The 15,391-nt window shown below is 43.7% G+C and overlaps 1 protein-coding gene across 6 annotated transcripts in view; it reads left to right on the forward strand.

Annotated features, from left to right (window-relative positions):
• Positions 1 to 15,391, forward strand: part of PECAM1 (platelet and endothelial cell adhesion molecule 1) — an 87,451-nt gene that overhangs the window by 37,488 nt on the left and 34,572 nt on the right. For all 6 annotated transcript variants that reach the window (XM_037807961.1, XM_037807962.1, XM_037807964.1 and 3 more), the window contains 2 exons: positions 4,118 to 4,423; positions 7,982 to 8,257. In XM_037807961.1, the coding sequence (XP_037663889.1) occupies positions 4,118 to 4,423; positions 7,982 to 8,257 (582 nt within the window). The remainder of the gene's footprint in view (positions 1 to 4,117; positions 4,424 to 7,981; positions 8,258 to 15,391) is intronic.

Consider the following 15,391-nt stretch of genomic DNA (forward strand, 5'->3'; position numbering starts at 1 on the left):
AGAAATAGTGTAAGTAAAGTGTTCAGTAAATTCCCAGTACATACTAAGTGCCCAATATTTCCCTGAGCATTGCAACTATTTTTCACACACCAGATTCTTCCGGACTGTGAGATTGTGAGGCAAGGGATGGTATCTGCTCTATTTTCATATCCCAAGCAAAGAACCTGGCACATGGTAGACACTCAATAAATGTTTATGGGATGAATTAAACAGCTGAAAAGGATGGGTAGAGTGGGGGTAGGAACAGAGAAACAGGAGGGTAGGTCATTGTAAGGAATTTGGATTCATAGGTATAGGGTCCCATTCATTCATTCATTCATTCACTCACTCATGCAAACATTTCCCAAGGCTAGAGTCAAGAAAGGGCCAAACACTAGAGCTATGAAGATACATCAGACAGGTTACTGCTCTTAAGGCAGTTACAGTCTAATAGGGGAGAAACATTTACACAAATAATTACAGTCCAATGGTATGATCTGAGTGCCTTGGAAGCACAAAGGAGGGAGGAAACAATTCTGCCTGGAGAAGTTAGGGAGGACTTCCTGGAGGAAGGGACAGTGGGTCCAGATATGGAAAGTCATGTAAGAGATTGCTTAATGATGAGGTGGAGCAAGAGCAGCAAAATGAGAGGTCACATAGTGAAAGAGCAGAGGCTGAGAAAGAGGTTGGTGTCCCAGCTCCACCACTTAGCAACTGTGTGCCTGGTGGCCAAGTTCCCAACCTCTTGGAGTCTTCATTTCCTCCCTCTAAAAGAGGGATGACTAGGTAACTACGTGGATGCTTGAAGGTTATTTTGTTTTGAGCATCAAATGGGATAGCGAATGAAGCATGCTAAGTAACCAAGTATTGAATGAAGGAAAGCCCATTACGTGTGAGTTGCTCAGTCAGGCCGTCCTCAGGAAGAAAAAAAAAAGTCCCTTTCTGCAAACAGGAAGCATGAGGAAGAACCAGTGGGCAAGTGTCTGGGGGACATTTTCCTTTCCTAAGTATAATCTGACTGCTTGTCAGTCTATGAGACTCACACAGAATATAACTGCAGCAACCAAAGCCTCCTGCAGGCCAGTTCCTTGGGGGCTGTCCATATGGACAGCCAGGTGGCTCGGCCAGGTGGGACGTCTCTTTGTGCCACCAAGGGCAACAGCCACCAGGATGCCCAAGGCTTTTACCTTGAGATCTCAGACAAGCTCTTCTCTCTCTGTGTTGAGGACAGGGGTGGAACAAATCGGGCTGAGACTTTACATTAGTCATGAGCAAAGAGCTGCAGGTCAAGAGTTTGGGGAATATATGTTGAAAAGAAATGTGCCGGCAGGCTTTTTACACTTAGGATGATTTTCCTTCAAATTCAGATGGTTTAATGGGTAGGGATAGTGGATTCAGCCCTGTGCCTCTCCAACTGTTGCTGCCACAAAGTTCATTTCTCTATGTTTGTGCTCATCTTTGTGATGAGTCAGTAATTACTGTTATTATTTCCGGTAAGAACTACCACTTCTTGGGCGCTCACCAGATGGGGTGTTAAGAATAGTGCTAGGGGCTCCATGCACATTTCATTTAGCCCCTGCAATAGCCCTGGTGCAGCCACTGGGGCTCAGAGGCTGGAAGACGTGCCCAAGTCTCTGAGTTCATCAAAGGCAAAGCTACAATTTGAACCAGTGTCAATTTGGTTCTAAAGCTGGCTTCTCTGACTGTTGATTATTGTGATATCCTGTCTCTTAGGCAGACAAAAAGCCAATGCCCCCATGCATTCATTCATTCGTCAAAACTTTTATTGATACCCTGAGCCAGGCCTGGGAGCCAACAATGAGTTAAGACATGATCCTTTCCTTCGGGAAGCTCCGTGTGAAGCAGGGGAGAGTTAATAAAGTTACCAATATATTCAACTTTTAGTGAAACGGGGTATCTTTAAAAGACCTAGACATCACTGAAACGTGATCTCATGGCTTTCCAGTGTCTCCTCCTTTTCTCCCCTGCGCCCTCCCCTTCCTCCTCCCTATCCTTCTTCTGCTGTTTTTCACCTTTGATGGCCCCACAGCCAATCCTTCAGACCTGATTTGCACTCATCTTTCTTCTAGTCATGTTTATTTAATCTGCCCCTCACTCTGTCACTTCTACTTGTAGGCTCAGTAAGCTTTGTATGTCCTGTTCTAATTCCCTTGCCCCAATCCTGGGCCAGACCCTCATCCTTTCACATCTAAAACCTGAACTCATGCACTTCCTCCTTAAACCTGTTTCATCTCCAGTCCCCCAGCTCAGTAATGTCGCTGCCATCCACCCAGATGCCAAAGCCCAGCATTTTGGAGTTATCCTTGATTCTCTCTTCTTCACCATCCCCTTCTAGTAAATCTCTCTGCCCCACTGCCTCTGCTCCAGTCCCAGCCCCACCCACACCCCAGGACTGCTGCATCTGCCTCCAGCTGCTCTTCTCGTTCCGTTCTTGAACCCTCCAATCCATGCTCAACCTGGCAGCCCTGTGAGGATTTGCATTTTGCAAATTTCATCTTCTCCTTCCTCTGCCCAGTCCTTAAATGGTCCCTCCTTGCTCTTAGAATAAAGTTCAAGATCCCCAACTATGGCCTCCACGACCCTGCAGGACTTGGCCCCTGCCCCACCTCCGGCCTCAGCTCCCCCACTCCCCCCGTCTTGTCCACTTCACTCCATCACACGGACCCTCTTCCAAGATCATGGCTGCCCCGTGGACCAAGGCTTCCTGGGTCCTTCTCCCTCACACTTGCTATTTCTCTGCCAGAAAGCTCGTTTCAATTCCCTTTACCTACAAAGCCCCTCCTCATCCTTCCAGGCTCTTCTTCCATTTTATTTCCTCTGGAAGGCTGGGTCCTTCTTTAGAGACTTTCACACCACCTCATACTGCTCTTTTCCAGAAACAATCACAATTACAGTGCACTAATGGCTTGAGGGCTTTCCTTAGGTTCCCTGATGCACCCGTTTACTTGGCTCAGGGTTTAGGACATGGTAGGCAACATTTCAATAAGGGTTTGTGGAATAAATTGACAAATAAGGGGCGAAAAGAATACACAAGTTGGATCTGTGTGACTGCGGGAGCCTCCTCACTGGGGCCTGCTCTGCTCTCGCCATCCCACCCCATTGCTCACTCCGTAGCCAGCTTGCTGCTCCTACAGCGACATGCTTATTATGTCTCTCCTTGTCTCTGTAACCCGCCAAATTATAGCAATTCTCAGGGTTCCACTTTTTTGAGTGCTTACTAATTTCCAGGCACTACAGACCCGCTCCCCTGTCCCTCACAAGAATCCTGAGTGGTAAGATGAGGAAACTGAGGCCCAGTGAGAATAAGTGACAGTGTAAGGTCACACATCCCAGAAATGGCAGGTTTAGGATTCAAGCACAGTCAGTCTGACTCTGAGATGGAGCTCATAACCACGAGGACACGGGGCCTGGAAAAGGACGCCGCATCTCAGGCAGGATATCCCAGCTCACCACCCAATGGCCTTCCCTCCCTCCAGTTCTCTGCTGTAGATGGGCCTCCTGGAAACACAGGCGGTTTCTCCCTGCACATGTGCTTCCTGCGATGCTTCCCCTTAGTCTCCATACCACCTCCTCCAAGTCCCACCCTTCTCTCAAGGCTCCTCTGAGGCCCTACACATTTATTGGAATTTTCTCTGACCTCCCAGGCAGAGAAGGACTCTTCACTTCCTGGCTGCCACATCTGTCACTCATTGTCTCTGCAACACAGTCCAACTCTTGGTTATTTTCAGCTTTGCTCTTTGAGCTGGGAGACCACTTAGGGCAGCATTCCCACCTCCTCCATGTCCCACATCCCCCAGTCCCCTGTGCTTCGGTGTCACACAGACCTGGGGTCCCATGTCCGATCTGGGACTTGTTGGCTGTGTGCTCTGGGTTGGGAATTATATTCTTCATGCCCACCCAATAGGTTTCTTGTGAAAACTCATGGGGTCACCCTTGCATTTTGTTCAGTGGTACAGTGCTGTGTCTATGCATGCTTAATAATTGCCTGGCAGGCAACCCTGGGTGTTCAGGGAGCAAAACAAGAGAACCCTGAACAGGTCAACCGCAGTGACTCAGCTGAGGGAGGCTGGTGCTGCCACATCACACTGACACTGACGGACGTTCTCTTTCCCTAAAGGAGTGCCCAGTCCCAGGGTGATGCTGGACAAGAAGGAGGTGATAGAAGGCGGGGTCGTGACGGTCAATTGTTCCGTCCCAGAGGAAAAGGCCCCAATATTTTTCAAAATTGAAAAATTCGAACTCTCCACAAAAAGAGTCAAGCAAACAAGAGAGAAGAACTCTAAGGACCAAAACTTTGTGACACTGGAATTCCCCATCGAAGAGCAGGACCTTGTTTTAGTGTTCCGATGCCAAGCGAGGATCCTCTCTGGGTTCCAGCTGGAGATGTCGGAGGTCGTCAGGAGTGACCTGGTCACCGTGAGGGGTCAGAGCCGTGCTCTCTTTTTCATCCTTCTTTGTGATTTTCTGGTATGGTGTGGGGAGAAAGAGCCCAGGACTGGAAAGGGTCTGGGGTCTTCTGGCTGGGCCACCATTCTCAGGACTTGTTCTTAATCACTTCAAGTTAGTATTTTTTAAACTTTTTGACTATGACACATTAAAACAAATATAGTATATAATGTCCCAAATATATATATGTGTGTATGTGTGTGTGTGTGTGTGTGTGTGTGTGTGTGTGTGTATAACAAAAGCTTCACAAACAGTACTTACCCATACTGCATATGATGCATTTTGATATTTTCTTTTCTATTTCAGTTTTTTTAATGCTGGTCAGGAATCATCAAAATGATTAATCGTGTGACTTGCAATTTGGAAACCACTGCTTTTAGCCAATGATGTTCAGACCCCAGGGAGTGGGGTCCAGTGGGATTGTGAGGGAAGGAGGCTGGGTTCTCGGCTCTGCCTCCCACGTTGGATGGGACACCCCAGTTCCCATCAGCAGAGACGTTGGACAAACAGGAAACAGTTGAGGCCCCTGAGAAATACGCTCAGGAGAGGAAGAGGGACAGCCGAGGGACGTCGGCCTGCTGGTGTGCAGGACAGACAGCTCAAGGAAGGGTCACCGGCAGCTCCCCAGTGCCCTGGGGGACCACGAAGTAGGGAGGATCTAGAGGCAGGCACACTTTAATGTAGACAGCTTCAAGTATTTTCAAAGTCAGGGCCCCAAAGTTTGTCATAAATGACCCCTTCCTGTGGCATCTCCCTTCACTGCCACCCATTGTGTGTGTGTGTGTGTGTGTGTGTGTGTGTGTGTGTGTGTGTATCTATATTTAAGTTTTAATTTTTCTGATTATAAATACATGCTCTGAGTAAAATTTTCAGAAAATATGGTAGGCTATAAAGTACAAAGTGACAATCATTCTTAGCACTGCTAAGAATGGGTAAATCTTAGTACCGCAACGCAGAGGAAACCACTGGGCATGGTGCTCCTGACTTTTATCTATGAATACCTTCACACAATTTTTGTTTTTCTTTGTTTTTACGAAAAAGGGGACTCTATCAAGCATTCTCTTTTATAAGTTTTTTCAACTTATCAATATCTTATAGACTTCGTCCATATCAATAAATATAGGTCTCCATCATTATTTTAGGGGCAGTTTGGAATTCTGTTGCAGGGTGTACCTCAATTTATTTACTTTGTCCTCTGTTGATGGGCATTTAGGTATTGTCCCAGTTTTTTGCTATTACAAGAATTGTACAGTGCACGTTCCTGTACTTATATCTTGTGTACTTTTGCAAATATTATACTACTGTTATTTAGAGAGTTAATTCCTAGCAGTAGAATTGTTGATGAAAATGTTTTGTGCATTTTCCATATCGACAGGTGTTGCCAAAGTGCTCCGCAAAATGGTGAACACTTCCACCAAAAAAAGTATGAGAGTCTCTCTTTTCCCACATCCTTACCAACATTTTATTATTTTTGCCAATCTAATTGGTGCACGATGCATATCATTGTTGTTGCAATTTGCATTTCTTTAATTTTTAGGAGGTTGAATATGTTCCTTTCTGTTTATTGGTCTGTTACAGTTTTTCCCCATGGAAATTCCTCTTCATAGGTACTTTGCCCATTTTTACTTTTCCTTATTGATTTGTTTGAGTCCTTTAGGAATTAAGGGAATTAGCTCTTTGTCAGATGTACTATGCAAATATTTTCCCCCAATTTGTCATTTGTCTTTTTATTTTGTCTATGATATGTTTCCATGAGAAAGTTTTTCATCTTTGTTAGTCAATTTTTCAATCCTTTTTTCCTTTATAGCATCTTGCTTTTGAGGTTCACTCTAAAGTTCCTCTGCACTCCAAGACTGGTAAAGAAAAATGCACTTATGTTTTCTTTTAGTGTTTCTGTGGCTTTGTTTTTGTCCACACTTAAATCTTTAGTGTATCTGGAGTTAATTTGTATACAAGAAATAGCCCTTTGGTTATTATTAAGCTACTCTAAAGGATGAGGACACTTTTTGAGTGTCTAAAAGATGCCCTCTCTTTTTGGCTTTTACTCAGGAAAGCAAGCTTTTTTTTTCTTAAATGATAGCTTTTTTTGTGAATTTAAATGACTTTATAGTAAAACAAAGCAAAACAAATGGATCTTAAAGTAATTGCATTCCTCTAAATTCACTTCTAGGATTTTTAATGTTCCTATCTTATTGTACATTGTTATAATCTATGTACATACAGTCTTTTGTTTCCTGTGTGTTTGTTTTGTGGAAGCAAAGTTTGAGGCCCTGATCCTACTTCCCTCACCACTTCCTGAAGATCCCAAACCCTGGTATCTGGCCCACATTTTATTAAAACAGTGTCATGAAATCAATTTAATGAGTCATGGCCAGCATTTTAAAAAATAGAATAGAATAAAACAACTTTTTTTTTTTTTTGCACCTAGTTATTTAGATATGCATGTCCATGACTCAGCATACCTACATAGTTATCACTTTTGGAAACTATAGAATATTCGTGTTGAAATGCCATATTTCTGTGAAATGCTAATCTTAGGTGTGAGAAGATGTCCTTGGTGAACAGGGAGTGGGGTCTGGAGGGGATCGGGAGGAAAGGGGGGCCAAGTCCTTGGCTTTTGTTTCCCACCAAGATGGGAAGAGTCCACTTCTAACTAGTGTGGCTATATCTGAGCTCTTCTGAAGGAAGTTCTGCAGAAGAGATCTGGAGAAGGAGGTTTGGCCTTTGGGAGCTAAAGAAAATTGGAGAACTGCAATTAAGAAGAAGGCTGGGAGTGGAGTTTCAGAGGCTGGGAGATCTTGGGTGGAGACTGGGGGTCATTTTTGGAGGGATTTTCTTGTGCATTGTGTAGATGTCCCTTTTAGGTTTTGTGGTGTATTGGAATGGTTGGAGGGAGTTACCTGGGGCTGTTGAACTGCTGTCCAGTGTCCTTGATTCTTGGAGACGATCATGTAGCTGTATGTCCTGTACGGTGTGGCTGTGTGATTGTGGGGGTCTTGTGGCTCACACTCCCTTTGTCTGGGGTGTGGACAGATGAGTAGAGAAGTGGAGACAGGGGGTGTATGAGTGATGGGGGAAGGGGCAATGAAGGGGCAATGTGAGATGTTTTAAGTGTTCTTTTTTCTTTTCTTTTTATTTTCTTGTTTTTGGTTTTGTTTTTTAGAGTGATGAGAATGTTTGGGGGGTTGATTGTGGTGGTGAATGCACAGCTATGTGATGGTGCTGTGGACAATTGATTGTGCACTTTGGATGATTGTGTGATGTGTGGGTGTGTCTCAGTGAAACTGCATTTAAAAAAAATTTTAAAAAAGAAAGTTGAAGGTGCCAGAATGAGCAAACGCGGGGGGGGGGGGGGAGGATCAGAGCAGCCTATGTGAACCTTTTGAGAGGAAAGATTGAATTTTTAAAATCAATAGAGGAAAACAGTATTTGGCGAGAGGAAGGCAGCAAAAAGAGCAGAAAAGAGCAGGAAGAGCCTTTCCCCCTTACCTAGCTTTGAACCTGGGTTCAGCTGGCTTGTTCTCTTCTCTTGCAGAATCCTTCTCCACTCCCAAGTTCCACATAAGCCCCCTGGGGATGATCACAGAAGGAGATGATCTCCACATTAAGTGTACCATCCAGGTGACGCACCTGGCCCAGAAGTTCCCCGAAATCATAATCCAGAAGGACAAGGTGATTGTGGCACACAGCAGACACGGCAATGAGGCCGTGTACTCGGTGATGGCACTGGGGGAGCACAACGGCAACTACACCTGCAAAGTGGAATCCAGCCGGATCTCCAAGGTCAGCAGCATCGTGGTCAATATAACAGGTAGGACTGCACCTGGAGAGCGTTGGCATGTCGCGGGCTCAGGATGGGGCTGTGCTGGAATGCAGATTGCCCATGGCCGCGAGAGCCGATACTCTTCTGCTTTGCCCCTGCGTGTCCCAGTGAATGTGCTCAGGCTGGGGACGTGGTGCTCTTGGGAAGAGTGGGAAAAGTCAACGCATGGCGAGTAAGCCATCAGCTGTGGCGGTGGAGGGTGCAGGCTCTGAGCTCAAATCCCAACTCTGCCACTCATACCTCTGGGGCCTTGGTGAGGTAGTGAGCGTCTCATCTCAGCTCTGTGAGGTGGGGATAATGTAGCCCTCCTCTGCTAGGACCGTTACCAGGATTAAATGAGAGAACTATGCTGTGGAGCATCAGCACAGTGCCTGGCACAGAACTGGCATTCAATAAATGTAAGCTAAAGTTTCTAGTGTTAGTTTTACATTTATATTTCCTTGGGGCCAAACATTATTCTAGATCCCAGATACAGGTCCAATGATAGGGTCAGGGTGGAAAAGCATTAGTAAACTCAAAAAGAACTTGCCTTTGTTGAACATTTATGTACATTTGGCTTATAAATATTTTATAATTTATATACTGGTTTATATATGTTTTATTTCATGCTCATGACAACTCTATGAGGTAGGTATTATCACTCCCATTTCATGGATGAGGAAACTGAGGCTGAGAGATTAGGTAACTCCTCCAAGGATTACGGGGCTACCAAGGGGAAGGATAAGATTTACTCTCAAGCCAGTTTGATTTCCAAACCATGCACTGAATTGTTCCATCAAATTCCCTGATCCTCCTTACCTGGCTTTATATCTCCTCATAGCACTTATGACCAGAAAATGGACTCTATCTTTTCCTGTTTCTTTATTGTATGTCTTCAGCCACTAGAACGTAAGCTGCTGAGGGCAGGAACTTGTTTTGTTCACGTCTATAGCCTTAACACCAAAAGCAGAGCCTTGCTCATGGTTGGGTTTCAATATGTATTTGTTGGATGAATGAATGAATACTGGATGGCAGTTCTTCAGAGAGCAGAGAGAGTCCGCACTTCTTAGTTCCCCAGTGAGAGTGATCATTCATTCATTCCCTCATTTACTGAAAGCCTACTACGTGCCAAGCTTTGCGTGGACAGTCCCAGCTGAAGTCCACAGTATTGTAGGCAGCCTACCAACTGGGCAATTGGCTTATGTATTGGAACCTGTTGGTCTATTCCGTTTCTAGTAATTTAGTTTATTCCTGATAATGACAACTATTTTGATCATCCATGATTTTTTTTCCACAGATAAGATTTATGTTATCTCATCAGAGAAAGTATTCAATTCAACATATATTGAGCACCTTCTATATACTGAGCAACTTATAGGGGCTAGAGAACCACCTAAGGGCAGGTTTTGCCTTTGAGGAGTTCAGAGACACAGATAGACCATTAGAATGCAATATAATGAGTAACTACAGTAAAGGAATGGACAAACTGCTGTGAGAGCAACAGGACCAAGTGCCAAACACCTGGACTGTTTGGCCAGTTAGAGCAGCATCCTTCCCTGGGGCCAGGCTACCTTAGGAAAGCATAATGCATCATTGGACCATAAAATACTATCATACCTGGTCATCCACATCCAGAAGCCCATGTCATGCAGAGTCCACAAGTCAATCAGTAGATAAGTCTTCCTGGCCCAAGAAGGTAACGTGTCATGCTTGGCCCACCCTCCCTATTCCCCCTGACCACTGTGCTCTGATCCTGGGCTCTGTCCTTTCCGTGTGTAGCTCACTGAGCCACACCAGGACTGGCAGGTAAACACCTCCATGTTCAAGTTCTATCAAGCCTTTGGGAATGTCTCCAGACCCACCTATGCAGCTAGCTTTCTGCTCCCCAGTTGCTCTCAGGAGCTCCATAGCAATGTCGAGGATGCATAGTAGTGCCACCACGTTGTGTAGACATAAAATTGTTGGATTAGTAGTTTGCCTTCTTTAAGATAAAAAATGGCTTCCTTCACCCTCCCCTGCCCCCCAACCCCACCCTGTCTATCTTCTTAGATGCAGTCCCTCACCGGGTGCTGCCAGGTGCCTCTCCTCTGTCTGGTCTTCTCTGTCCCTGCCCTAGTGGTGGCCCTCACACTGGGCGTTCTCCCTGAGTGTCCCTGCTCCACTCCGTCCTTCCACCAACTGCGGGAGAAGTCTGCCCAAAGCAGCTCCTATTCAAGATCCCTGTGCATGGGCTCAAACTTCTTCATGTCCATGATCCTTTCCCTGATCCTGCTCCCTTCCAAATGCCCATCTGCCTGCCATACCCTTTCCCCTTGGCCACCTGAGAAACTTCTGTGGTCCATAAACACCAAGCCCCACAGCTCCGTCCAGGTTCCCCCACCAGGATCTGTTTGTTGGTCATGCCCCAGTCCCTCCTGCACGCTGATCCTGATTTCCTGCTGACATTCACTGAAAGATTTGGGCCAGTGTCTGACTCCACCACTCTCTGAGGGCTTTTGGAGGTCCAGGTCTGTGACTCAATTCATTTTGCATCTTTGGTACTTAGCGCTGAGCCTGGCACATTGTAGGGGCTCAATAAACACCTGTTCAATGAATGAATAGAAGACTGATCCCTTATTACTCCTAGTGATGCTCCATCCAGTCAGTTTACACAAGAATTACTGATTCTTTCTCCATGTCTTGGGACCCACTGTTTCCCTAGTTCAGAAAGCCACGGCTCTGCAGATCTTTGACCATTACTTCCTTTACAACCTGATTATTCCCTCATGATTCTCTACTGATCTAAACACCCCTGCATCCACTGAAGCAGGATGATTTATATTTTTTACGTTTCCTTTACATTTTAAAAAAATGCAGAATTGTTGCTTTGAGAGTCTTCCAAAGTCATTTTGTCCCCTTCATTTCTGCCCAATGAGATTGTAAGCTCCTTAAGAGTTTACATTTCTTTGGGTGCCTTCCCCATTTCTAACCCAGAACTTTTTATTTTTAATTCTTTTTTTTTATTAGAGTAGTAGGTTTACAAAAAAGTCATGCAGAAAGTGCAGAGTTCCCATGTAACCTCCCCCCATACACAGTTTTCCCTATTATTGATATTTTGTGTTAGTGTGTACCTAACACAGAGCTTTGGATGGTGCTCTGTACACAGATAAGTCATGCTTCTTAGATGATGGATGGATGGATGGAAGGAAGGAAGGAAGGGAGGGAGGAAGGAAGGAAGACTCCTTAATGAAATACAGATAAATTATTGGGACACTGCCTTACTTGAATCTTTTATTTTATTCCCTGTTGAGGAAACTAAGAAGACACAGTGGACCCTGATTATGATGGAAATGACTTTCATAGCCATGTAACATTGATGATGACAATGACAGTGTTGATTTTTTACCCCCAAACCTGTACAGCAGGTAGATGTTACCAAGAGTAGAATTTGATTCACTGACCCCTGCATTTTCAAACCTTCTACCCTAGAACCTTTCCTAAAAGGAACTTGGAGTCTCCTTCCCTTCTTTCAGTATGCAGTTAGCCTCAGGAAGTACCATCTTGAAGACAGACTTGTCCTTCCTTCTTCATCAAGGTTCATAATGATGAAGTCTGTTTGCATTTGCTGACATGAGAGATCTACATCTTTGCAATGGTTACATAGTTAATTAATAATTGTCCTGTAGCAGAGATCAGCTATTTGATGCTGAAGGACTACAGAATGTTTAGGATTGATTGCATAGATCCAGAAATAGATAGCATAATACTGTGTGATGATAGCACAGTATTGTAAGTACACTGAACAAAGATGTCTGTGAGTAAAGCTGAAAGAGGTGGGATAGGAGAATGTATGACACCAGAAGTAAAGATAGATGATAAAGACTGGAACTGTATAACGTGGCAAAAACTGGAGTGGCCAATGACTGTTACTAAATATACAAATATAAAAATGTTTTTGCATGTGGGAAAGCAAATGAATGTCAACCATGTAGAAATTTGAAAAGGGGATGGTATTCAGGAAAAAACATAATCAAAGCAAACTGGAGTCTATGGTCAACAGTAACATTGTAATATACCTCCATTAAATGTAACAAAGGCAATATGCCAATGCTAAATGTATATGAGAGGGGGATATAGGGGAGGAACATGGGATTCTTGGTAGCGGTGTTATTTGCTGTCCTTGCTAGAATATTGTATTGTATGACATGTTATTTTTCTTTTTATCATTTTTTTCTTATTGCTAAAAAAAAAACAATTTTTCTTGTAGTAATCAGTATGTTCAAGTGCTGATTGTGGTGATAAATGTACAACTTTATGATGATACCATGTACAACTGATTGTATACTATGGATAAATGTATGGTATGTGAATATAACTCTATAAAATTGTAGGAAAATATATATATAGGAGTAAAAGTGTTGGAGAAAACATGGTGAGAGGGATGATGCCTCACCAATATGGACTAACTACAATGTGTAAACTCAGAATTGAATCTTAGAACATAGCCTAACATGGACACAATAATTGTAATAGTCCCTAGATTGTAAGCTCTTACAGCAGTTAACTCTATCCCTGAATTGTAATGCCTATCTCTAAACTTTGAGATGCTGATCCCCTAGCCTATAACCTGATTGGTCTCTGGAACAATGCATATCTCTGAGACACCTGAAACTCAGAGCTAGAGCTTGGCAGATATGAATGTCAGTATTAGTGCATACAGCCACTGTCAAAAAAAAAAAAAGCTGAAAAAGAGCCCAGACTTCAATTAGTGATATGAATGAAGCAGGTCTGGTTAAGACCAGGGCAAGTCAGGCCAAAGGGTAAAGGTTGAAACTGATTGTGTTTTAAAACTTCAACTTTCATATGAGACCAAGGGAATAGATATCTATTTGGCACAGGATCTAAATTTTCTAAACGGTACAACTCTACAGTCGATTTGTTCAAACACCGTAATTGCATGGAACTTTGAATAGGAAGTGAGATACGGTAGGTTAGTATAGGCTGGAGTGAAATAGTGACACATCCTAGAGTAATTTGGGCAGATAATAAAAAATATATTTACAGCCTCCCCCTCCCCAGCCCTGAGGATCTGGGAGAAGGTGCGGATGTGTTGGACATCCTCACCTGGACTGGTGCTGATGTTGTCACAAACATTGGGACTGGCGGTTTGATGTGCTGAGCCCTCGAGCATGGGACTTGCCCTTATGAAGCTCATTACCACAAAGGAGAGTCTAAACTTGCATGTAATGGTGCCTAAGAGTCTCCCCCTGAGTACCTCTTTGTTGCTCAGAAGTGGCCCTCTCTCTCTCTAACCGAGCCATCTCGACAGGTGAACTCGCTGCCCTCCCCCCTACGTGGGACCCGACTCCCAGGGGTGTAAATCTCCCTGGCAATGCAGAGTATGACTCCCGGGGATGAATGTGGACCCAGCATCGTGGGACTGAGAGGATCTTCTTGACCAAAAGGGGGATGCAAAATGAGACGAAATAGTTTCAGTGGCTGAGAGATTCTAAATGGAGTCGAGAGGTCACTCTGGTGGACATTCTTATGCACTATACAGATAACACCTCTTAGGCTTTAATGTATTGGAATAGCTAGGAGTAAATACCTGAAACTACCAAACTCCAACCCAGCAGTCTGGACTCCTGAAGACAATTATATAATAATGTAGATTACAAGGGGTGACAGTGTGATTGTGAAGACCTTGTGGATCACACCCCCTTTATCTAGTGTATGGATGAGTGGAGGAATGGGGATAAAAACTAAAGGACAAATGGGGTAGGATGGGGGGATGATTTGGGTGTTCTTTTTTCACTTTTATTTTTTATTCTTGTTCTGGTTCTTTCTGATGTAAGGAAAATGTTCAGAGATAGATTGTGGTGATGAACGCGTAACTATGTTATCATACTGTGGACAGTGGATTGTATATCATGGATGATTGTATGGTGTGTGAATGTATTTCAATAAAACTGAATTTAATAAAAAAAAAATAATTGCCCTGTAGCTGAAAATAAAAACATATACAATAACTATGAAATGTTGATATATTTCAGGAAATATTTAAACTAAGAGATGGCAAAACATCTTGAAAGTCAACCTCTTTTTTTTTTTAAATCAGTTTTATTGAGATATATTCACATACCATACAATCATCCATGGTGTACAAGCAACTGTTCACAGTACCATCTTATAGTTGTGCATTCATCACCCCAATCTATTTTGAACATTTTCCATACACCAGAAAGAATCAGAATCAGATAAAAAATAAAAACAAAAAAAGAACACCCAAATCACCCCCCCCATCCCACCCTATTTTTCATTTAGGGTTTGTCCCCATTTTTCTACTCATCCGTCAATACACTGGATCAAGGGAGTGCAATCCACAAGGTTTTCACAATCACGCTGTCACCCCTTGTAAGCTACACAGTTATACAGTTGTCTTCAAGAGTCAAGGCTACTGGGTTGGAGTTTGATAGTTTCAGGTATTTACTTCTAGCTATTCCAATACATTAAAACCTAAAAAGTGTTATCTATGTAGTGTGTAAGAATGTCCACCAGAGTGACCTCTCGACTCCATCTGAAATCTCTCAGCCACTGAAGCTTTATTTCGTTTCATTCCACATCTCCCTTTTGGTCAAGAAAATGTTCTCAATCCCATGATGCAAGGTCCAGATTCATCTCTGGGAGTCATATCCTGTGTTGCCAGGGAGATTTACACCCTTGGGAGTCAGGTCGCACATAGGGGGAAGGGCAGTGAGATCACCTGCCAAGGTGGCTTAGTTAGAGAGAGAGGGCCACATCTGAGCAACAAAGAGGCACTCAGGGGGAGACACTCAGGCACAATCATAAGCAGTCAACCTCTGTTTTTATCACTATTGACATCCAACCTAAATTATGGCACTAATAACTTCTAAAAGTGGCACAGCACATTACAGTTATAAAGGTCAAAGACTTAAGCAGGGACTCGAACATAAATTTGCACACCAATGTTCATAGCAGCATTATTCACAATAGCCATAAGATGGAAGCACCTTAAGTACCCTTCCACTAACAAATAGATAAACACAGTGTGGGCTATACACAATGGAATATTACTCAGCCATGAAAAGGAATGAAGTCCTGATGCGTGTGACAATATAGATGAACCTTGAAGACATCATTTTG

This window comes from Choloepus didactylus, chromosome 18 (genome assembly GCF_015220235.1).
Source record: "Choloepus didactylus isolate mChoDid1 chromosome 18, mChoDid1.pri, whole genome shotgun sequence".
NCBI classification, from domain to species: domain Eukaryota; kingdom Metazoa; phylum Chordata; class Mammalia; order Pilosa; family Megalonychidae; genus Choloepus; species Choloepus didactylus.